This window comes from Bison bison, unplaced genomic scaffold, assembly GCF_000754665.1.
Source record: "Bison bison bison isolate TAMUID 2011002044 unplaced genomic scaffold, Bison_UMD1.0 scf7180017864194, whole genome shotgun sequence".
Classification (NCBI taxonomy): Eukaryota; Metazoa; Chordata; class Mammalia; order Artiodactyla; family Bovidae; genus Bison; species Bison bison.
Genome location: NW_011494766.1, coordinates 1,292,079 through 1,311,451, shown reverse-complemented (window position 1 = coordinate 1,311,451; position 19,373 = coordinate 1,292,079). Strand labels below are relative to the sequence as shown.

Here is a 19,373-nt window from a genome sequence, read left to right as displayed (position 1 = left end):
TCCCTTGGACTGCAAGGAGATCCAACCAGTCCATTCTGAAGGAGATCAGCCCTGGGTGTTCTTTGGAGGGAATGATGCTAAAGCTGCAACCCCAGTACTTTGACCACCTCATGCGAAGAGTTGACTCACTGGAAAAGACTCTGATGCTGGGAGGGATTGGGGGCTGGAGGAGTAGGGGAGGAGAGAGGATGAGATGGCTGGATAGCATCACCGACTTGATGGACGTGAGTCTGAGTGAACTCCGGGAGTTGGTGATGGACAGGAGGCCTGGCGTGCTGCGATTCATGGGGTCGCAGAGTCAGACACGACTGAGCGACTGAACTAAACTGAACTGACCTGACCTGGAGAGAAGTGGAGAGAGGACAGCTCTCAAGGCCACTTCTCAAGTCAGCCTGGGGCTTGGCCCCTTTAAGGAGGGCGGGGACACGTGACCTACAAGGTCACATGGCTCGCGGGACAACATGGCTGCGCCCGCGCTAGGGCCAGCTCGAGGATGCGGCGCCGAGCTCACTCTCGTCCTCTTGTTGTCGCTGTTCTTGCTGCTAGGCTGGGCGGCGGGGGGCGAAGAGGCTGGGCCCGAGGCAGGCGCGCCGTCCCTCGTGGGCTCCTGCGGTTGTGGCAATCCCCAGCGGCCCGGGGCCCAGGGAAGCTCGGCAGCCGCGCACCGATACTCCCGGGAGGCGAACGCCCCGGGCTCGGTCCCCGGAGGGCGGCCATCCCCACCCACCAAGGTGCTCTTTCTATTCCCTAATGATGGGTGGGGCTCGCCAGGTTCCTCGACAGGGTTGGGATGGATAAACCAAGTGGTTGGAGAAGGGCAAGTAAAGATTGTAATCACATCGCCAAGTCGCGCACTGGCTGATCTAGTTTGATGAGAAGTTCCTCCGCCCTCCAAAACAGCTGGGTCTTGGGGCTCTGCCTAATTCTGAGCATTAGGTAGTTTGGTTTGAGGACAGTTGTCTCTCCTTTTCTTGTCTTTTATTTCCTACTTCCTCTTCTTTCAACCCCGTCTTCTTGATGAGGTTCTCCGAATTTTAAGTTAGACAGATGTAGGTTTAGACTTCCTAGGTGGTGCCAGGGTAAAGAATCCATCAGCCAATGCAGGAGACTGGGGTTTGATCCCTGGGTTGGGAAGATCCAGTGTAGTAGGCCATGGCAACCCATTCCAGTATTCTTGCCTGGAAAATTCCATGGACAGAGGAGTCCTAGGTTCCTCTCATTAATTGTGAAGGAATCAGGACACTGGGTGTCAGTATCTGTAACATTGTTGTATACTTACTGGTAGTCTCTTACTGTAGATTCTGCCTCTTGAGGACTTGTCCTATTTATTCTGCTGTCCTTAGCACTTTAGCACATGTGGAGAACTAAGTAAAACAGTAGTAGTAGTTGTTGTTGTTGAGTTGCTAAGTCGTGTCCAACTCTTGTAACCCAGTGGACTGTAGCTTGCCAGACTTCTCTGTGGGATTTCCCAGGCAAGAATACTAGAGTGGGTTTCCAGTTCCTTCTCCAGGGGATCTTCCTAACTCAGGGATGGGACCCGGGTCTCCTTCACTGGCAGGCAGACTCTACCACTGAGCCGCCCGGGGAGTCTCCTGCAGACCTTTCCGAATCGCTTTCCTTTGTGTCCCGTCAGTATTTCCATATGCTGACACAGTAGTGTCTGTTTACTCTGATATAATGATTACCAAAGATACTTGTCTGCTGGTGACTCGCCCCAAGTAGGTTGTAAGAGTGATGGGGGTCAGGACCATAATCTCGTGACTCTGTATAGAGTGTTAGGAGGTTGGTAGCTGGACTTCTTTTTGTTTTTCCATCCTGTATTGTAATTATTGGCATTTAAATTTTTGTTGTTCCTCAAAGGATGCCCTGAATTATTAGCATTTATCTTTTGTGTGGTAAGGAGCTTTGGTTACAATTACAGTGTGTGTTGGCCATATTCCTCTAACTTGAATGGTAATTGATAGTCTGTCTCTCCTGTGAGAAAGCCCTCTGTTGCTCTGCTCTGTGACAGGGTTGTTGTCTTATTTGCATGTACACTGGTCTGTGTCAAACTTTACCAAGGACCTTCTGGACAGTACTGAACATTCCTCATTTTAAAAGGTCCAATGTCTGATTGATCCCAGAATTGGATGTAGGTATCTTTTGAATTACATTTTTAAGATACGCTTTTTTTTGAGCCCTTTAGAGTGGTTTCATGTGCAGATTGAGTATTGTATGGGTCATCTTTGGCCATATCTTGCGTTCACTTTAAACATTAATTAAATTAATTATATTTTGTTTTCATACATTTATTTTATGTTCATTTTTACTTCCATTCAGTTTCTATAATGTTTGGCTGCATCTCAGGTTATTAGTAAATTAACAATTGTTGAGAACACAGCTCACAAGCCTTGAAGGACTCCTAAACTTAATTCTTGAACATGAAATGGACTTCTTATCAAGACGAAGGACTTCTTAGGAGGCTATTCTTTGTCTCTCTGTTTTCCTTGGTTTCCAATGTTTTAGTTTATGTGCAAATGACTTTAGTCTCATTCTGACACCGATTTATTCTGAATTTTGGAAGTCCAGTATTATGGGAGAGATACGTGGTCCTAGTGATAACACTTTTTCCTCTTAATTTTCTTTCTTCTTTTAGAAAAAGGATTTTTCTTTTTGAGCAGTTTTAGGTTCAGAACAAAATTGAGAGGAAGGTAAAGAGATTGCCTGTGTATTCCCTGCCTCAACACATGCATAGCCTTTCCCATTATCAACATCCTCCACTACAGTGATACGTTTATTACAACTGATAAACCTACATTGATATATCATAATCACCCAAAGTCATTACACTTGACCCTTTAAAAATATATAGGTTAGGGACACTGGCTCCTTGTGCAATCAGAAATCCTTGTATAACTTTATAGTTGGTCCTCCATATCTGCAGTTCTGCATTCCAGGATTCCACAAACTGCAGATCATGTATGACAGTACTGAAGTATGTATCTTTTGGAAAAAAAATACGTATGATTGTACCCTCGCAGTTCATACCTGTGTTGTTCAGCAATCAACTGTAATATACTTTAGGGTTTGCTCTTGGTGTTGAACGTTTTATAGGTTTAGACAAATGTACAGTGACATATATTCATCACTATAGTATCATGCAGAATATTTTATTGCCCTTAACATCCTCTGTGCTCTGCCTATTCATCCCTCTTCCTCCTCCCCACTGGCAACCACTATCTTTTTACTGTATCCTTAAGTTTTGCCTTTTCTGTAATATATTTGGAATCATGCTATATATAGCCTTTTCAGATGGAGTTCTTTCACTTAGGAATATGCATTTAAGTTTCCTCCATGCCTTTTCATAGCTTGATAGCTCATTTATTTTTAGTGCTGAATAATGATGCATTGTCTGGATGTACCACACTTTATCCATTCACTTACTGAGGGGCATTTTGCTTCCTTCTGAGTTTTGACAATTATGAATAAAGCTGCTATAAACATCTGGGTGAAGGTTTCTTGTGTGTATATAAAATTTACAGCTCCTTGGGTAAATTCCAAGGAATGTGATTATTGGGTCATATAGCAAGAGTATGTTTAGTTTTGTAAGAAACTGCCAAACTGTCTTCTGAAGTGTGTGTCCCATTGTGCATTCTTACCAGCAGTGTATGAGAGTTCCTGTTGCTATACACCCTTGTCAGCATTTGGTGTTGTCAGTGTGTCCAGTTTTAGCCATTCTAAGATGTGTTATAATGGTATCTTGTTTTAATTTGCGTTTTTTGGTTGACATGCTGAGCATCTTTGCCACCTGTATATCTTCTTTGATGAGGTGTCTGTTAAGGTCTTGGCCTTTTTTATCAGATTGTTTTCTTATAGTTGAGTTTTAAAGGTTGCTTACTTTGGATAACAGTCTTTTTTTTTTTTTTTTGGATAACAGTCTTTTGTCAGATGTGTCATCAGCAAATATTTTCTGCCAGTCTGTTGCTTGTCTTCACAATTCCTTGACATTGTGTTTTGAAGAGTGGTCTGTGTCTAGATTTTTTGTTTGTTTCCATGTGGATGTCCAGTTGTACCAACATTTGTTGAAAAGACTGCTGTAGCTCTGCTGTATGGCTTTTGCTCCTTTGTCAAAGATCATTTGATTGTGTTTATGGAGGTCTATTTCTGGTCTCTCTCTGCAGTTCCATTCATCTAGTTGTATGTTCTTTAACCAGTGCTTGTCTTGGTTACTGTAGTTTTATAGTACGTCTTGAAGTTGCATAATATCTTTCCTCCATCTTTGTTTTGCTCATCAATATTGTGTTGGTTCTCTAGATCTTTTGCCTCTACCTACAAACTTGAGTATCGTATTATTGTTATCGATCAAATAACCTGCTGGGATTTGGATTGAGGTCGTATTGAATCTGTTTTTGCTTTATTTAGTTTAATTCAACAAATTTTTATTTGACACACATGTAAGACTGTGTCCTGTGTAATGGGCATAAAGAAAAGAAAGATTTATGCCTTACCTCAAGGCATTTACTTGTTGGTAGGTCTCTCGTTATTCTCTGTCTCTCTCTCTCACATACACAGATTCATGAGTACATGCAAGCATCATTTTTCTATTGTGACTGCGCTCTAGGAGGAGTATGTACAAAGCAGTTGGAGAGGAAGAAAGGATTCTTTCTTCCTGGACAAGTCAGGAGGTGCTCAAAGAAAAAGATGCATTAAGCTAGGCTTTGGAGGAAACGCTTTCAGCAGTTGGGGATGGCGGGGCAGCTTGAAGGACCTTGCAAGAAGGAGAATGGCATGGGTACAGACAAATCATTGTACAAATGCATTGGTGTATTCTAGGAAATGTAAGTAATTTAAGGTTTCTGGGGGTGACATTTTCACCCTATTTCATGTAACACCTTTTAGGTGTGAGTTTGTTTTTTTTTATTTTAATTTAATGAGCACTTGGCAAGATGAGGTATGCAAAGAGGTAAATAGCACTAGGCTTTACTCTCAAGGAATTTAGTTTCACTAGAAAGTTAAGGCAGCAAGAATTGTCTGGGAAACAATAGAGACACTTTCAAATTTTACTTAAGTTCCCTCCAGTTAACAAAATATACAATGCTCTTTGAGAAAGCTTTTCTAACAGTGTTCTACACTGCTGATTATTTTATTAAAAGGTATCAAAATATTTTAATTTCCATGTATCATTTACAATAGTTGATGTGGCATTGAGGATAATGAGATGATAAAATTGTAGGTGCCATCTCTGTTTGTATAGGTGAAGTCAGTTGATTTCCTGTCTGAGAATGGTTTGATAGGGTAATGCTGACCCGGGTGTCAAGGCGGGATTGAATGCCCTCTCCTCTATGACCCCTTTCTTCCAGGAAGAAGTAGTGTTTTTCTCTGTGTTCTCAAGTATTTTGTCATTGTTTGAGGGAAACGTGTATATTTTCTTTAAAGTAGTGTTATTTGTGTAATTGTTTGATGTCTCATTCTGCACGGGAAGCAATTTTTTAGTCCTGCTTTAATCTCTGTATCCTCTGAGTGCTTTACACATTTAAGGATGGTATAACAATTTCTGGAATGATCTTACCTTTTTGTTGTTACTGGCTACAATACTGACAAACTGCCAAGGGAATAAAGGGTATCAGACACTTTTTAAAGAAACCTTTGGCAAATAGTCTTTTTGCTGTCTCTCATCCTCCCAAGGGTCCTGTGAGATATTATCCCCCAGTTTACAGATGTAACAACTGAGGCCGAATAGAATCATAAACTCACAGGGCTTAAAGGGACTTTAATGTCATTTCATCTGCGATTAGTGGCAGTAGAGTGAGAGGATGATGGAGGTAGATAAGTCCTACATAGATAGTTAAGGCAGCACTTTGTGGGCAGAACCAAGGAGCTTGGTTCTCTTGTACACTCAGCTTCCTCCAGAGTTTTTAGCTTTTTGCTTAGGTTTGAGGAGAGGAAAGAGGGGAAAAGGAGAGTGCTACACAAAAGAGCTGCATATAAGTTAATTTTGTTTTTGTGTATAAAACAAAAGCCCAAACTTTGTACTGCAGTTATGGGAACATTGGTTTCCAGGTTACTTTAACTGAAATTTGCTGCTGACATGTTGAGTTTGTTCTTTAACAAATAATCTCAATTCTTTGACTTACCTCATTTCAGAAGACCAGACCTAGTGAATGTATTGATGAAAATGCATCTATTTCAGAGCTGACTTTAAAAGTTTAGGTTTTTTACTTTATAAGCTGTGCATATGAGTATGCCAGCAGCATACGAGGTAACTGTTATAATATTTAAACATAGCTCACTTTCTCTGTTAAAAAAACAAACAACCCACAGAGGCAAGTGAAAGAAAAGATTCTTAAAACTAGCTTCTTGTTATTGTTGTTCAGTTGCTAAGTCGTGTCCAACTCTTTGACCCCATGAACTGCAGCATGCCAGGCTTCCCTGTCCTTCACTATCTCCCGGAGTTTGCTCGAACTCATGTCCATTGAATTGGTGATGCCATCCAACCGTCTCATCCTCTGCCACTCTCTTCTGCCCTCAGTCTTTCCCAGCATCAGTGTCTTTTCCAGTGAGTCTGCTCTTTGCTTCAGGTGACCAAAATATTGGGAGCTTCATCCTTAGCATCAGTCCTTCCAATGAATATTCAGGGTTGATTTCCATTAGACTTGACTGGTTTGATCTCCTTGCTGTCCAGGGGACTCTCAAGAGTGATAAAAAACTGGGGGAGGGGCTCTCATGACTGGGAAGTTCAAATGCAGCTGTGGCCCCAGACACAGCTGGATCCAGGACCTCAGGCAGCATCTCCAGGTCTCTCCTTCTGGCTCTCTCTTGGCAGCTCTTCTTTCTTCTGTGTAGGCTTCACGTTCAGGTAGTATCCCTTCTTAGTTCCAACTCTTTGCGACCCCATGGACTGCAGCACGCCAGGCCTCCCTGTCCATCACCAACTCCCAGAGTTTACTCAAACTCATATCCATTGGGTCGGTGATGCCATCCAACCATCTCATCCTCTGTTGTCCTCTTCTCCTCCTGCCTTCAATCTTTCCTACCATCAGAGTCTTTTCAAATGAGTCAGTTCTTCGCATCTGGTGGCCAAAGTATTGGAGTTTCAGCTTTAGCATCCTTTCTACTGATAAAAAAACTGGAAGAAAGAGGTTTTTTCCCCTTATAGCACCAGCAGAAGTTCTGAGATTAACTGTGGTTGGGTCGTGTGTCTGTCTCTAATTGTATCCCTATGGTCAAAAGAATGTGGTGATGAAAATCATCAGACCTGAGTCACGGGAGGTGGAGCAGTTATTCAGCTCCCCCCCCCAACACCCAGCGTCATACTCTCAGCAGAAGAAGTGGTTTTCAAAAGATGTCACTTGCTCTTAGAAGAACAGGAAGGAATGGGTGCCAGGTGAGCAGAAATAATAGATGTTCACTGCACCTGGGCAGAGTGTGTAGCCCGAATGAAGTCCTAGTGGTAAGAGGGTCACTTTGACTTCACGTGTGCTTTTGGCTTGGCAGTAGCAGAAACTGTGGCGGCAGCGGGGTTTGAGCTGACTGCCAAGGAGGAATGGACTGTTTGAACCTGGACCTTTATGAAGACGTGGTTCTTTGTATTTGGCTTCCCTGGTAGCTCAGAGGGTAAAGTGTCTGCCTGTAACCGAGGAGACCTGGGTTCGATCCCTGGGTCAGGAAGATCCCCTGGAGAAGGAAATAGCAACCCACTCCAGTACTCTTGCCTGGAAAATCCCATGGACAGAGAAGCCTGGTAGACTACAGTCCATGGGATTGTAAAGAATGGGATACAACTGAGCGATTGCTTGCTTGCTTGTATTTGGCTTACGACTGTGAGACCTGATGCTCCAGGTTTCAATGGGACAGCACTTTACATTTGCAGGACCGAGATTTCACTTCATTAGTATAATTTGGGAATTATGATCCAGTCAGAGTTTTGTGGGCTATTTTTGTCTGTCGCCTCCAGAATGAAAACTTGGCTTCTTCAGTGTGGGTTATCTCTGACAGTCAATGAAAAACAGAGGGAAAAAAACCCAACCAGGCCAGGAGTCCACAGTGGAAGTCGTGATTGTGTTGGCATTGTTGGTACTCACCTGGAGGGAGAGTGGGATGAGAAACTGAGATAATTGTAAAACTTCATTCGATACAATGAAGCCTACAGCTTCCTGTGGCCCTTGTGTTTGTAGGAAGGTATGAACAAGTGTTCTTAGAAAAGGACCTCCTTGTCTGCTGCTGGAAGCTTGTTTTTCCTTTAAGTCCTTTATGAGACATGAAACCTTCTATTAGATCATTTTAATAATCATTTTAAGCTTTCATCTGCAGGCTTCTATTTTTCTACTTCTTTGCAGAGCTGCTTAACATTCTGATTTCTCACCTTAGGACTAAGGGATCTTGTGTCCCAGACGCTTGACAAATGATGAGAATAATGTGGGAACCTAGTTCAGTCTCTGAGCAGAGTCTGTTCAGCAGGTTTCACTGTGATGCAGACACACTACCCATGTCTGGGATGGTGTTATAGAAGAAGGAGAATTTTTTTTAAATTTAAATTTATTTATTTTAATTGGAGGCTAATTACTTTACAATATTGTATTGGTTCTGCCACATCAACATGAATCCACCACGGGCATACACGTGTTCCCCATCCTGAACCCCTCTCCCACCTCCCTCCCTGAGAATTTTTATAATTAGGAATAATTCAGATGATACATTTTTCATTGTACTTGGGAAGTCATCTGTTCAGTCAATGAAGTTTCTTCCTCCCCATCTTCCTTCCTCCCTTCCATCCTTCCTTCCTTCCTTGAATTATGCACCATACTAGGAGCTGGGGATATAGAAATGAAAACTTTATTTCTGGTCCCCAAGGAGCCTGGGATCAAGGGCAGGTGTTGGGATAGAATGGTGTTTAACAAAGGACCCCTAATGAGAGGTGTATGCAGAGCCAGCAGAGGGAAATGCAGGCAGGAAAGGCTTTCTGTAGGAGATGATCCTTGAACATGGATGTCATTAACAGAGAGAAGTACAGATAGAGTCCAGGGTGAGAGAGATGGGCTCTGATGCTTCGATATTTTACTCTGAAAGGTGATGGAAGAACCCTAAAGAATTTAAGTAGGAAAATGGCATAATCAAATTGACACTATACTGTTTTTTTGAATAGAGAGTACATTACATGGTTTTAAAATTAAAAAATAATTGTGTAGAAGGGTGTATGGTGAAAATTTTTCCACTTATGTAATAACCTTACCTTCTGACAACCACTGCATGTGTTTCTTGAATATCTTCCCAGAGCGGTATTCTGCAAATGTAAGCAAATACAAAAAGAAGATGTGAATCTATATTTTCCCCCTCACCTCCTTTTCACACAAATAATAACATACCATGCTTTTTTTTTTTTTTAAGTTTAATTTATTTATTTTAATTGGAGGATAATTACTTTACAATATTGTGATAGTTTTTTGCCATACATCAACATGAATTGCGCATGAATTGGTCATTGTCCTCTCCATTCCTTATCCCTTTATCCTGGTGCTGCTGCTACTGCTAAGTCGCTTCAGTCGTGTCCGACTCTGTGCGACCCTATAGACGGCAGCCCACCAGGCTCCCCTGTCCCTGGGAGTCTCCAGGCAAGAACACTGGAGTGGGTTGCCATTTCCTTCTCCAATGCATGAAGGTGAAAAGTGAAGGTGATCTCTCCATATCTATATATTAAAACTGTCTTCTTTTCTCCCTCAGTTTTCCTTCTTTTTCTTTTCTTGTGGCTGCTTAATTTTCCATTTTATGAGTGGCCCACAGCTTAGTTAATCATTCCAATACTGAAGAATATTTCGGTTGTTTCCCACCTTTTTCTGTTCCAAGCAGAGCTTCAATAAATTGTGTTGGATATAGAAGACATATTTTGGAAGGTTCAGTAGGGGCTTGGATATTTGTTGTATGAATGATTTGAGTGGAGGGTTGGTGGCTTAGAGAGGAGCTAGTAGAAATGTGAAAGTATGAAGCTGGAGGCAAAGGGGCCAATTGTGAGGCTACTGCATTTATTGAAGAACAGAAAAGGGGAGAGATGAGAGGGATATATATTTAGGTGACCCAGTAAAACTGGGTGATTGCTATACTGTTGGGATTAACAGATGGGCGAGGTCGGGATGACTTCTTAATAATAATACATTGGACATTAAAACATTTATTACTTATGTCATAGATGAAAGCAGCTCCATTTTCATTGGGAAATACATGCACAAAATTGAAAGCAGCCACCAGTAAAGAGGGTGGAAATAGAGCGTAGGAAACCATGATTACTGATCATTACTTTCTGTTACTTCTGATCTTGTTTTTCGAACTTTTCTGCTCTTATTGCTAAGCCACGTTTTCTGTTTTTGTTCCTACTAGCTATTACTCTTTAGTTTCTTTTTTTTCCTTTCCTCAAGTCAAACTTTTGTTTTCTAGATCAGAGATCTGACAGATCCTAATCTGCTGAGAAGTGAGTGAATTGTTTTTTCACTCAAATGATTAGCATGTAAGACACTGTGTCTGCAGAGTATATTTCTGATAGATGGTATGATTGTGTTGCTGTTTAGAAATTGAGATACAAATGACATGTCATAAAATTCACCCTTGGAAAGTTTACAATTTAGTGTTTGTTTTAGTATAGACACAAGGTTTCCACAAGCATCATCACTAATTCTAGGACATTTCATCACTCTGAAAAGAAACCCCATACTCATTAGCACTTATTCCCTCTGCCCACCTCCCTGCAGGCTCTGGCAATCACTAATCTACTTCTGTCTCTTTGGCTTCAGCTCTGGGCATTTTGTATAAATGGAATCATACAATATACAGCCTTTTGTGAGTGGATTCTTTCATTTAGCATCATGTTCTCAAGGTTCACCTGTGTGGTACTTCGTTTCTTTTTATGGCTGATTTCTATTTTGTGGATGTGTGACATGTTATTCGTTCATCAGTGGACAAATGAATATTTGGGTTGTTTCCACTTTTGGGGTATTATGAATAATGCTGCTATGAATATTACTATACAGGTTTTTTCATGGATATATGTATTCATTTATCTTGGGTATAATCCTAGAAGTAGAATTGCATGATCATGTGTTAACTCTTTTATGTAGCTTTTTGAAGAACTGACATTGTTTTCTAAAGCAGCAGTGTTACTTTAGATTTCTACCAGCAACGTAAAGGGTTGCAAGTTTCCTTCATCCTTGTTGACACTTGTTCTTATCTGTGTTTCTGGTTACGGCTGTGCTGGTGGGTGTGAAGTGGAATCTCACTGTAGATTTTGTTTGCATTTCTCCAATGATGCTGACCTTGGACCTGTGTTTATTAACTGAAAATTTTAGGTGTGATCCTCAGATCTTATGTTTAGTGCTAGGACAACATGTGAACAAGGTAGCCTCTCTTGCTGCCCTCGTGGGGTTTAGAATTTATAGAAAACAGTTGTTGTTCAGTCACTAAGTCATGTCTGACTCTTTGCGACCCCATGGACTACAACACACCAGGCTTCTCTGTCCTTCACTATCTCCTGGAGCTTGCTCAAACTCATGTCCATTGAGTCAGTGATGCCATCCAACCATCTCCTCCTCTGTTCCCCCCTTCTCCTCCTGCCTTCAGTCTTTCCCAGCATCAGGGTCTTTTCCAGTGAATCAACTCTTCACATCAGGTGGCCAAAGTATTAGAGCTTCAGCTTCAGCATCAGTTCTTCAAATGAATATTCAGGACTGATCTCCTTTAGGATGGACTGGTTGGATCTCCTTGCAGTCCAAGGGACTCTCAAGAGTATTCTCCAGCACCCTAGTTCAAAAGCATCATTTCTTTGGTTCTCAGCCTTCTTTACAGTTCAACTCTCATATCCATACATGACTACTGGAAAAACTGTAGCTTTGACTATATGGATCTTTGTCAGCAAAGTGATGTCTCTGCTTTTTAATACGCTGTCTAATAGAAACAAAGTAACTGCAGTTAGAGTTTTGCGAAGGTGTTAAAAAAGGACAAGGCATAGTCCTTTAGTAAATGTTTTAGATTTTCCATTTGAGTGATTTAGGTCTTTTCCATTATCATTGGCAACCTCGATTGACTGAGTTGGTTTTAAAAGATATTACATGTGGCATTTTTATATTTGCTTTTTAAAATAGTTTAAAAGGAATAAGAACATAGTAAAGGAGGAAAACGTACAGATGTATAAAGTAAAGTGAAGTGAAGTCGCTCAGTCGTGTCTGACTCTTTGCAACCCCATGGATTGTAGCCTTCCAGGCTCCTCTGTCCTTGGGATTTTCCAGGCCATAGTACTGGAGTGGGGTGCCATTTCCTTCAGATGTATAAACAAGTGGAATATGCTCCCTGCCTCTGACCTCCAGTCATTAGGAGCTTGGTGACTCTTGCTCTAAACCTGCTTCCATGGTGTGTGCAGGTGTGTGTTTTTTTTTTTTTTTTTAAATTATTTATTTATTTGGCTGCGCCACTTCCTAGTTGCAGTATGTGGGATCTAGTTCCCTGACCAGGTATTGAACCCTGCCCCTCCCTGCATTGGGAGCACAGAGTGTTAGCCACTGGACCACCAGGGAAGCCCTTTTTATTTTTCATTTATTTATTTGTGTGTGTGTGTGTGTGTGTGTGTGCAGATATATATTATGAAGAGTTTTTTCTAGATATATTACTGTCCTAAAGACTCTTCACTTCCTTTTGTGACTAGCCGTTCGCTGGAGTGTGGAGTCACCTTACTCATCTCTCAGTGGCTTTTGCGGCGGGGGTTCGCTCCCCGTCCGGTGCTCACCTCGTGCTGGCACTTTACACTTGGCCCGGGTTTACTCTGACTGCAGTGGCCTGACTTCCTGTGTTTCCCCTTTCGCTGCAGATGGTCCCCATCCCTGCCGGTGTGTTTACAATGGGCACAGATGATCCTCAGATAAAGCAGGATGGGGAAGCACCTGCGAGGAGAGTTGCTATTGATGCCTTTTACATGGATGCCTATGAAGTCAGTAACGCTGAATTTGAGAAGTTTGTGAACTCAACTGGCTATTTGACAGAGGTAACGGGATTGGGATGGGGAGGAACGATTTCATCAGTTGACCGCTTTTCACTGTGTTCCCAGTGCTGTGCCAAGCACTTTATATATGTTTCATCTAATTGTTGTTTTCATAGAAACCCAGCGAGGCAGGTTACTTTTCAGGTGGTAAACGGGGGATTATCAAAGCATCTTGCCCTGAGTCCCGTAGCTGGTTAGTTGTGATGCTGTGGTTCAGGCCTTGCCAGTGTGACCCCAGCACCTGTCTTTTTAACCTTGATGCTCTGGTGTGTCAGTGCTGTAATATGCCAAAGGGTGCCACTGTCCGCTCAGGCTTTTTGAGATAACAGCATGTAAAGTAAGGCCACTCTTCCCTCTCAAAAAATTATAGTTCGTCTGTTTCGGAAGCATGGCATAATTCATAAGTGATAGATGAAGAAGTGCAGCTTTTCATTTTTGTGGTTTTATTCCAGTGCCTGAAGACACAGGAGGTTTCCTTCGGCAATTCCAGTGTCTGCTGTGGCTGCTGAATCACAGAGCAGTGTTCTGAAAGCAGCTGTTTGTACTCAGTGGCACTAGGAAGAGGGAGGCTTTCTAGATGACGGAAGCTTCTGAGTGGCTCAAATATCCTTGTCATATATATATGTTTCCCATTTTTCTTACCAAAAGATTCTTCCCTTGCTTTCAGTTTGTGGAGTCCCTGCCTTGTTTTTGTTTTTGTTTCAGGGTAGAACATCTTTTTTATTAAAAAAAAAAATTCAGAGTGAATGCTGAAAGCAGAACAACTTCCAAATTTGGTTTTGCATTTCTTTGGCATTTCCTAAAATATACAGAATGGTTGCTGCTTTGATCCCATTCCTAGTGAGAAGTTTCTGTACTTTTTGTTTCATGAGAATACTCTTAGATCAAGTTCCTTAATAGTCTGCTGAAGTTAGAAGATGGCTTCTAAGGCAGGAAGTTTCCCATGGACTAGGGTTCTCCATCGAGATTAGACAGAATGAGTAGAATTTAGGATGTATAGGAACATGGATGATGGAATACTACATCTGGATTTCTGTTACCCTCTAACTGAAATTGAGCATGTCCTTTAATTAGGAAGTAGACAATGTCGTACAGAAATGGCAGAAATGCCTGTGTCTTTGTCCTCAGCAGAAATCACAGACACTTTGTGTCACATTAGTCTTATCTCAGAGATCTTAACCTTAAAATTACTTGTATTCATCCCCACCTTGCTACTGCTGCTGCTGAGTCGCTACAGTCGTGTCTGACTGTGTGACCCCATAGATGGCAGCCCACCAGGCTCCCCTGTCCCTGGAATTCTCCAGGCAAGAACACTGGAGTGGGTTGCCATTTCCTTCTCCAATGTATGAAAGTGAAAAGTGAAAGTCAAGTCGCTCAGTCGTGTCCGACTCTTAGCCAACCCACGGACTGCAGCATACCAGGCTCCTCCATCCATGGGATTTTCCAGGCCAGAGTACTGGAGTGGGGTGCGATTGCCTTCTCCATCCCCACCTTAGAAATGATAATTATGAGACCTGCCACTAGATCTTATTTAATATATTAAAAAATAAAAAAAGGCAGACATATACATATAGACACACACCTGTATGTGTTACTATAGCACACATTTGTTTTACGAATATTTTGATATAACTCGCTTTCTTTGTAATTGTGTTGATTTTGTTTTATACACTTCACCCGACTGCCAAAAGGGCCTAGGGAACTAAAAGGGTTAAAGCCCTGGCTTTGGATAAAATACTTCATATTTTTATGCCACTTTACAGTTGTTTTTTTGTTTTTGTTTTTTCCATTTCTCCAGCTTCATTTTACATCCCACTTCCATTGCTCATCACATTCTGATCCTGCTGTTCTTGTTTCTGTTCTTTGTGAACTGGACACTCTTTACCATCTTTGGGGCACAGCCCATACTCTCCCCTGCTTGAAATTTCCTGCCTGTCCCCCTTTTGCAATGGCCGGCTCCTTCTCATTCTCGAGTCATCTCATCTTAAATATCCTTCTCAGGGAGGCTTCCTCTGCCCGCTCTCTCAAAAGGAGACTTTTCTCAGTACTCTCCACTTTACAATGTCACATAAAGTTGTACTTATTTTCTTCCATTCTTTTTTCAACTTGACTTTTGTTCTAAGTGCTCCATATTTAAGTGCTCTAAGGTCAGAGTCCATGCCTATGTAATATTGACCTTGTATCTGTGTCATGTAGCCCAAAGGCGGGCATCTGCTAGGTCTTTGATCAATGTTGTTGAATGAGGGACTGGTCTGGGTTTTTAGACATGGTGATGCCACAAGGGAATACAGGAAGAAGAGCTGGGATGCATAAAAGTTGATGAGCTTGAATCAGGAAGAAGAATTTGAGGTGTTCATAAGGCCTGAAATCCAGGGATGTAGCAGGAAGTTACGCTCATCTAGCGAGGAGAGGATATGTATGCAGGTAGAGATCTGAGCATCATTTGAAGTGCTGGCAGTGGTTAAAATGATGAGATTGCCAGAGTTTGTCCAGCAGCAGGTCTGTGTCTCTCAAGTGGGATCTCTTAGACCACCTATATTAGAGTCACCAGCTTAGCTGTTCTTATGTGCAGATTCCTTTGCCTCACTCCAGACCTCCAGAATCAGAAGCTCTGGGCTTGGGGAGCTGTGATGTGTAGTGGCAACAAGTTTGCCAGCTGATCTCAACTGCACAGAGCCCAAGAGCCGCTGGAATAGAGTAAGACGAGCAGAGAGGCAGGGTAGAATATCAGGGAGCAACAGTGTTTTAGGGGCTAGAAGGAGAGCCCACGTATTTCAGGAGATGAGGAGGAAGAATCCAAAAGGAGGAAGAAAACCGGAAGAGTAGAACCATGGAAACCAAGAGGCTAATTTGCACATTTGCTCACTGGGGCCACATGCAGCAAAGAAAACCAAGTAGATACAGACTTGAGACAGTAACGTTAAATAAAAATGATTAAAATACATATTTCCACCTGGTGTTCAGGTTGGCCACTTGAGATTTATCAGCACAGCAGACACCTTAGTGGAGCTAGAATGTGTCAGAATATCAGCAAACAGTGCCATTTGCTTCTTTTAGCTAAATCCCTGGAGTAGAACAAAGGAAAAGGTTGATATGTGATCTGATATGTAAAGAATCCTGTTATTTTCCAAAGTCATTTGTAATACTTGGGGAGATGTGTTTCCATCAACAGAGACAATCACAGGCTCAAAAGCTAATCTCTTCCAGTCTGCATCCTTATCAGCTACATGAGCCTAAAATGAAAATGGGCTCTGTAAGTGACACTAACCTGTTTTAATAGGAAGCCAGATGCTTTAATGTCATTTCTGAATCCTTTGGGAGGTCATATGACAAAATTAAGTTCATTTGGACAAGAAGAACCACTCGAGCAGCGTACACAGAACATGGCACTTGTGAAATGTGTTACTGCAAACTTTTCTGCATTTTTATTTCCCTTCTTTCCTTCAGGCTGAGAAGTTTGGTGACTCCTTCGTTTTTGAAGGCATGTTGAGTGAGCAGGTGAAGTCTGACATCCAGCAGGCAGTAAGTAATGTTTTAACAGGCTCATATTTCTCTACTGCTCATTAGAAACAGCTTGGGTGAAAAATCCAAACTACAAGTCCTTCCCCTCCCCCCAGGTAGCTCACCATTTTCCTGCTATAGGTTTCCCCCTAGGACAGGCCTATGGACCGGGACACTGTGTCTTGAAGAAAATCACAGACCTGGGATAGTGTCTAACGTGTGGAGTCTGACTTGAGCTGCTGTCTTGTACCTGGGCTTTAAACCCTTCTGGGTTTCTTTTACTTATAGGCATTTCTAGAATGGAGGGTTAAATGTGTATTTTTTTTTCAATTTACTTCTATTCTTAAAATCTTGGGCTCATCAGGTGTTGGTATGGAGAGAGAGCATCCTTTTAAAGGATTCTTGAATTCACATGATCAGAGTAGCATTTATGAAAGGGGCCCTTTGCTCTGGATGATCACAGGAAATTGAGGCCAGAACCTGGTTCTTAACATCTGGGGTGACCCCTCTCTTAGAGGGGACCCAGGGGAGTCATGGAAGCAGTGGATAAGGCCTCTAGAAGCACCTGTGTGGTAAGGGGAGCTCAGGGTTTCTGTTGCAGACATTTTAGTAGGTTTGTGTATATTTGAAGTGAAAGTGAAAAGTGAAAGTGTTAGTCACTCAGTCGTGTCTGACTCTTTGCGACCCTATGGACTGTAGCCCATCAGGCTCCTCTGTCCATGGGATTCTCTGGGCAAGAATACTTGAGGGGGTTGCCCTCCTCCAGGAGATCTTCCCAAGCCAGGGGTTGAACCCAGGTCTCCTGCTTTGCAGGCCGATTCTTTACTGTCTGTGTATATTTGGGTATATATTTACTCATCTGCCTCATGAGAAGGCAGAAAATATACAAGGGAAGGAGGGAGGGGTAGGTAAGCTGGAAAGCGGAAGGTTCACGGAACAGGGCTAAGGATGCAGAAGAAGCAAGAGGTGGTGAGAGAGGAAAGGAAACGGGGTCAGCTGACCCCAGGGAGACTGAATAAGACCCTGACTTGGAAGACAGGACTTCAGCACTAATCTTCCTTTCTTATACAGGTTTCCTTTCAACTCCTGCCTGAATCTCATCTTTATATGTTGGCTTCACCGTTCTCTCTTGTGAGCTAACCATCCTGGTTTGACTCATGTAGAAAACCTGGGGTAGTGAGGGGGAAAGATGAGGTAAAACCAGACTTGCTCTCAAGCCATTTTATAGGAGAATCAGGCCTCCTTTATATATGTATTTCATATTACTTTATTTTTCATTTTATTTTTTGTCCTGCTGCCTTGCAGCATTTGGGGTCTTAGTTCCCTAACCAGGGATCTAACCCATGCCCCCTGCATTGAGAGTGCTGAGTCTTAACCAGGGGACCACCAGGGAAGTCCCAGTGTTTTAAAAAACATGACCAAGTTCCATCTGAATCACAAAGTTTTCTTCACAAGTTTACATTACAAGTCTGTTATGTATCTGATATACCCTGCCCTCCCCGTCCCCCTTTTTGAAGGGGTTTGAGGTCAGATTGGCTTAGTGTTGATGAGCGAACAGCTCAGGCTGTGAGGTCTTGTTTTGTGATAGGGAGTTCCGATGGGGGAGGGCACTTAGTTTTGTATTTTGCGCTTTCAGATACTAGGCCTCTTGTCAGTTGAGAAGCTCTGAGCGCTTTAGGCATAAAGGCTGATCATTACTAGGCTCTGCTGGTGCCCTGTTAAACCCACAGTGAAGTGTGTGTGCTGATAACCAGGACGAGGAGAAGCAGCTGTTACCCGGTCATAGTGTTGGGCACTCACTTAAGTGCTCATAATGGAAAAGCAAACCTTTTAAGCATGATTAGAAAGGGCTGGAATGAGTGCAATGAACCTGTCAGTGATTTGAGGGAGCTAAGTTTTTGTTTTTTCAGCCTCCTCTTAGGTCTTGGCATACCCTCATGCACTAGACCTATTTTTAACCTGGTGTTTCCAAGAGTGTAGGAGAGGAGATGGGCCACTAGGTGACTTTACGTGAAGCAGGTGAATCAAGGTGGTACATGGCCAAACATCAGATCACACAGTCTCGGGCTCAGGGCTCTTGTAAGTTGAGAAGAAACTCTCATCTGAGTGTTTGCTTGTCACTAAAACTCAGTGAAAGTGAAAGTTGCTCAGTCGTGTCCAACTCTTTGCGACCGCATGGACTATACAGTCTATGAAATGCTCTAGGCCAGAATTCTGGAGTGGTTTCTTAGTTCCCTTCTTCAGGGGATCTTTCCAACCCAGGAATCGAACTCAGGTCTCCCACATTGCAGGCAGATTCTTTATCAGCTGAGCCACCAGGGAAGCCCCTAAAACCTAGTAGCACTTGTTAATCTCGTTTTTAACATAACAAATAGGCCTCAGAAGCTTCCCCAGGTTTCACTGGCTGGCTGGAATTTATTAATGTGGTTTACTCTTATGTATATATTAAATGTAATTATTTTATAAGATTATTTACTTTCATGCAGTTTTTTTAGATATTTACAGTCATGTGATTATTTTATGTTTCATATAATTCTTTAAAATAATGTAATTAAATTAATTGTTTTAAATGTTATAAATGTTCTCTCATGATAGGAAACACTAGGGCTATAACTTTGCATTTTCAGGAAAAGCCTTTTCATTGTAAAAGAAAAATCAAATACAGATCACACAAATCAAGTGAGTCATTTTACTGTGTTACTCTAAAACAAACATCACTGTAACCTTGTCTTACGTCAGGAATTAGAATTTTGCCACCTGCCATAGCAACCCCAACCATGTGCCACATCCTGATCACCACCTGCTCTGTCCCTGAAGTAGCCACTATCTTGCTTTTTTTTAAAAGAGTTTTGTTGTTGTTGTTGTTGTTTGTTTGTTGTTG

At 42.2% G+C, this 19,373-nt stretch overlaps 1 protein-coding gene across 1 annotated transcript in view; it reads left to right on the top strand.

Moving 5' to 3' along the window:
- Nucleotides 1-445: 445 nt before the first annotated feature.
- Nucleotides 446-19,373, top strand: part of SUMF1 (sulfatase modifying factor 1) — a 94,367-nt gene continuing 75,439 nt past the window's right edge. Inside the window, exons 1-3 of the mRNA XM_010844128.1 lie at nt 446-731; nt 12,821-12,994; nt 16,439-16,513. Coding sequence (XP_010842430.1) covers nt 462-731; nt 12,821-12,994; nt 16,439-16,513 — 519 coding nt within the window. The 5' untranslated portion in view covers nt 446-461. The remainder of the gene's footprint in view (nt 732-12,820; nt 12,995-16,438; nt 16,514-19,373) is intronic.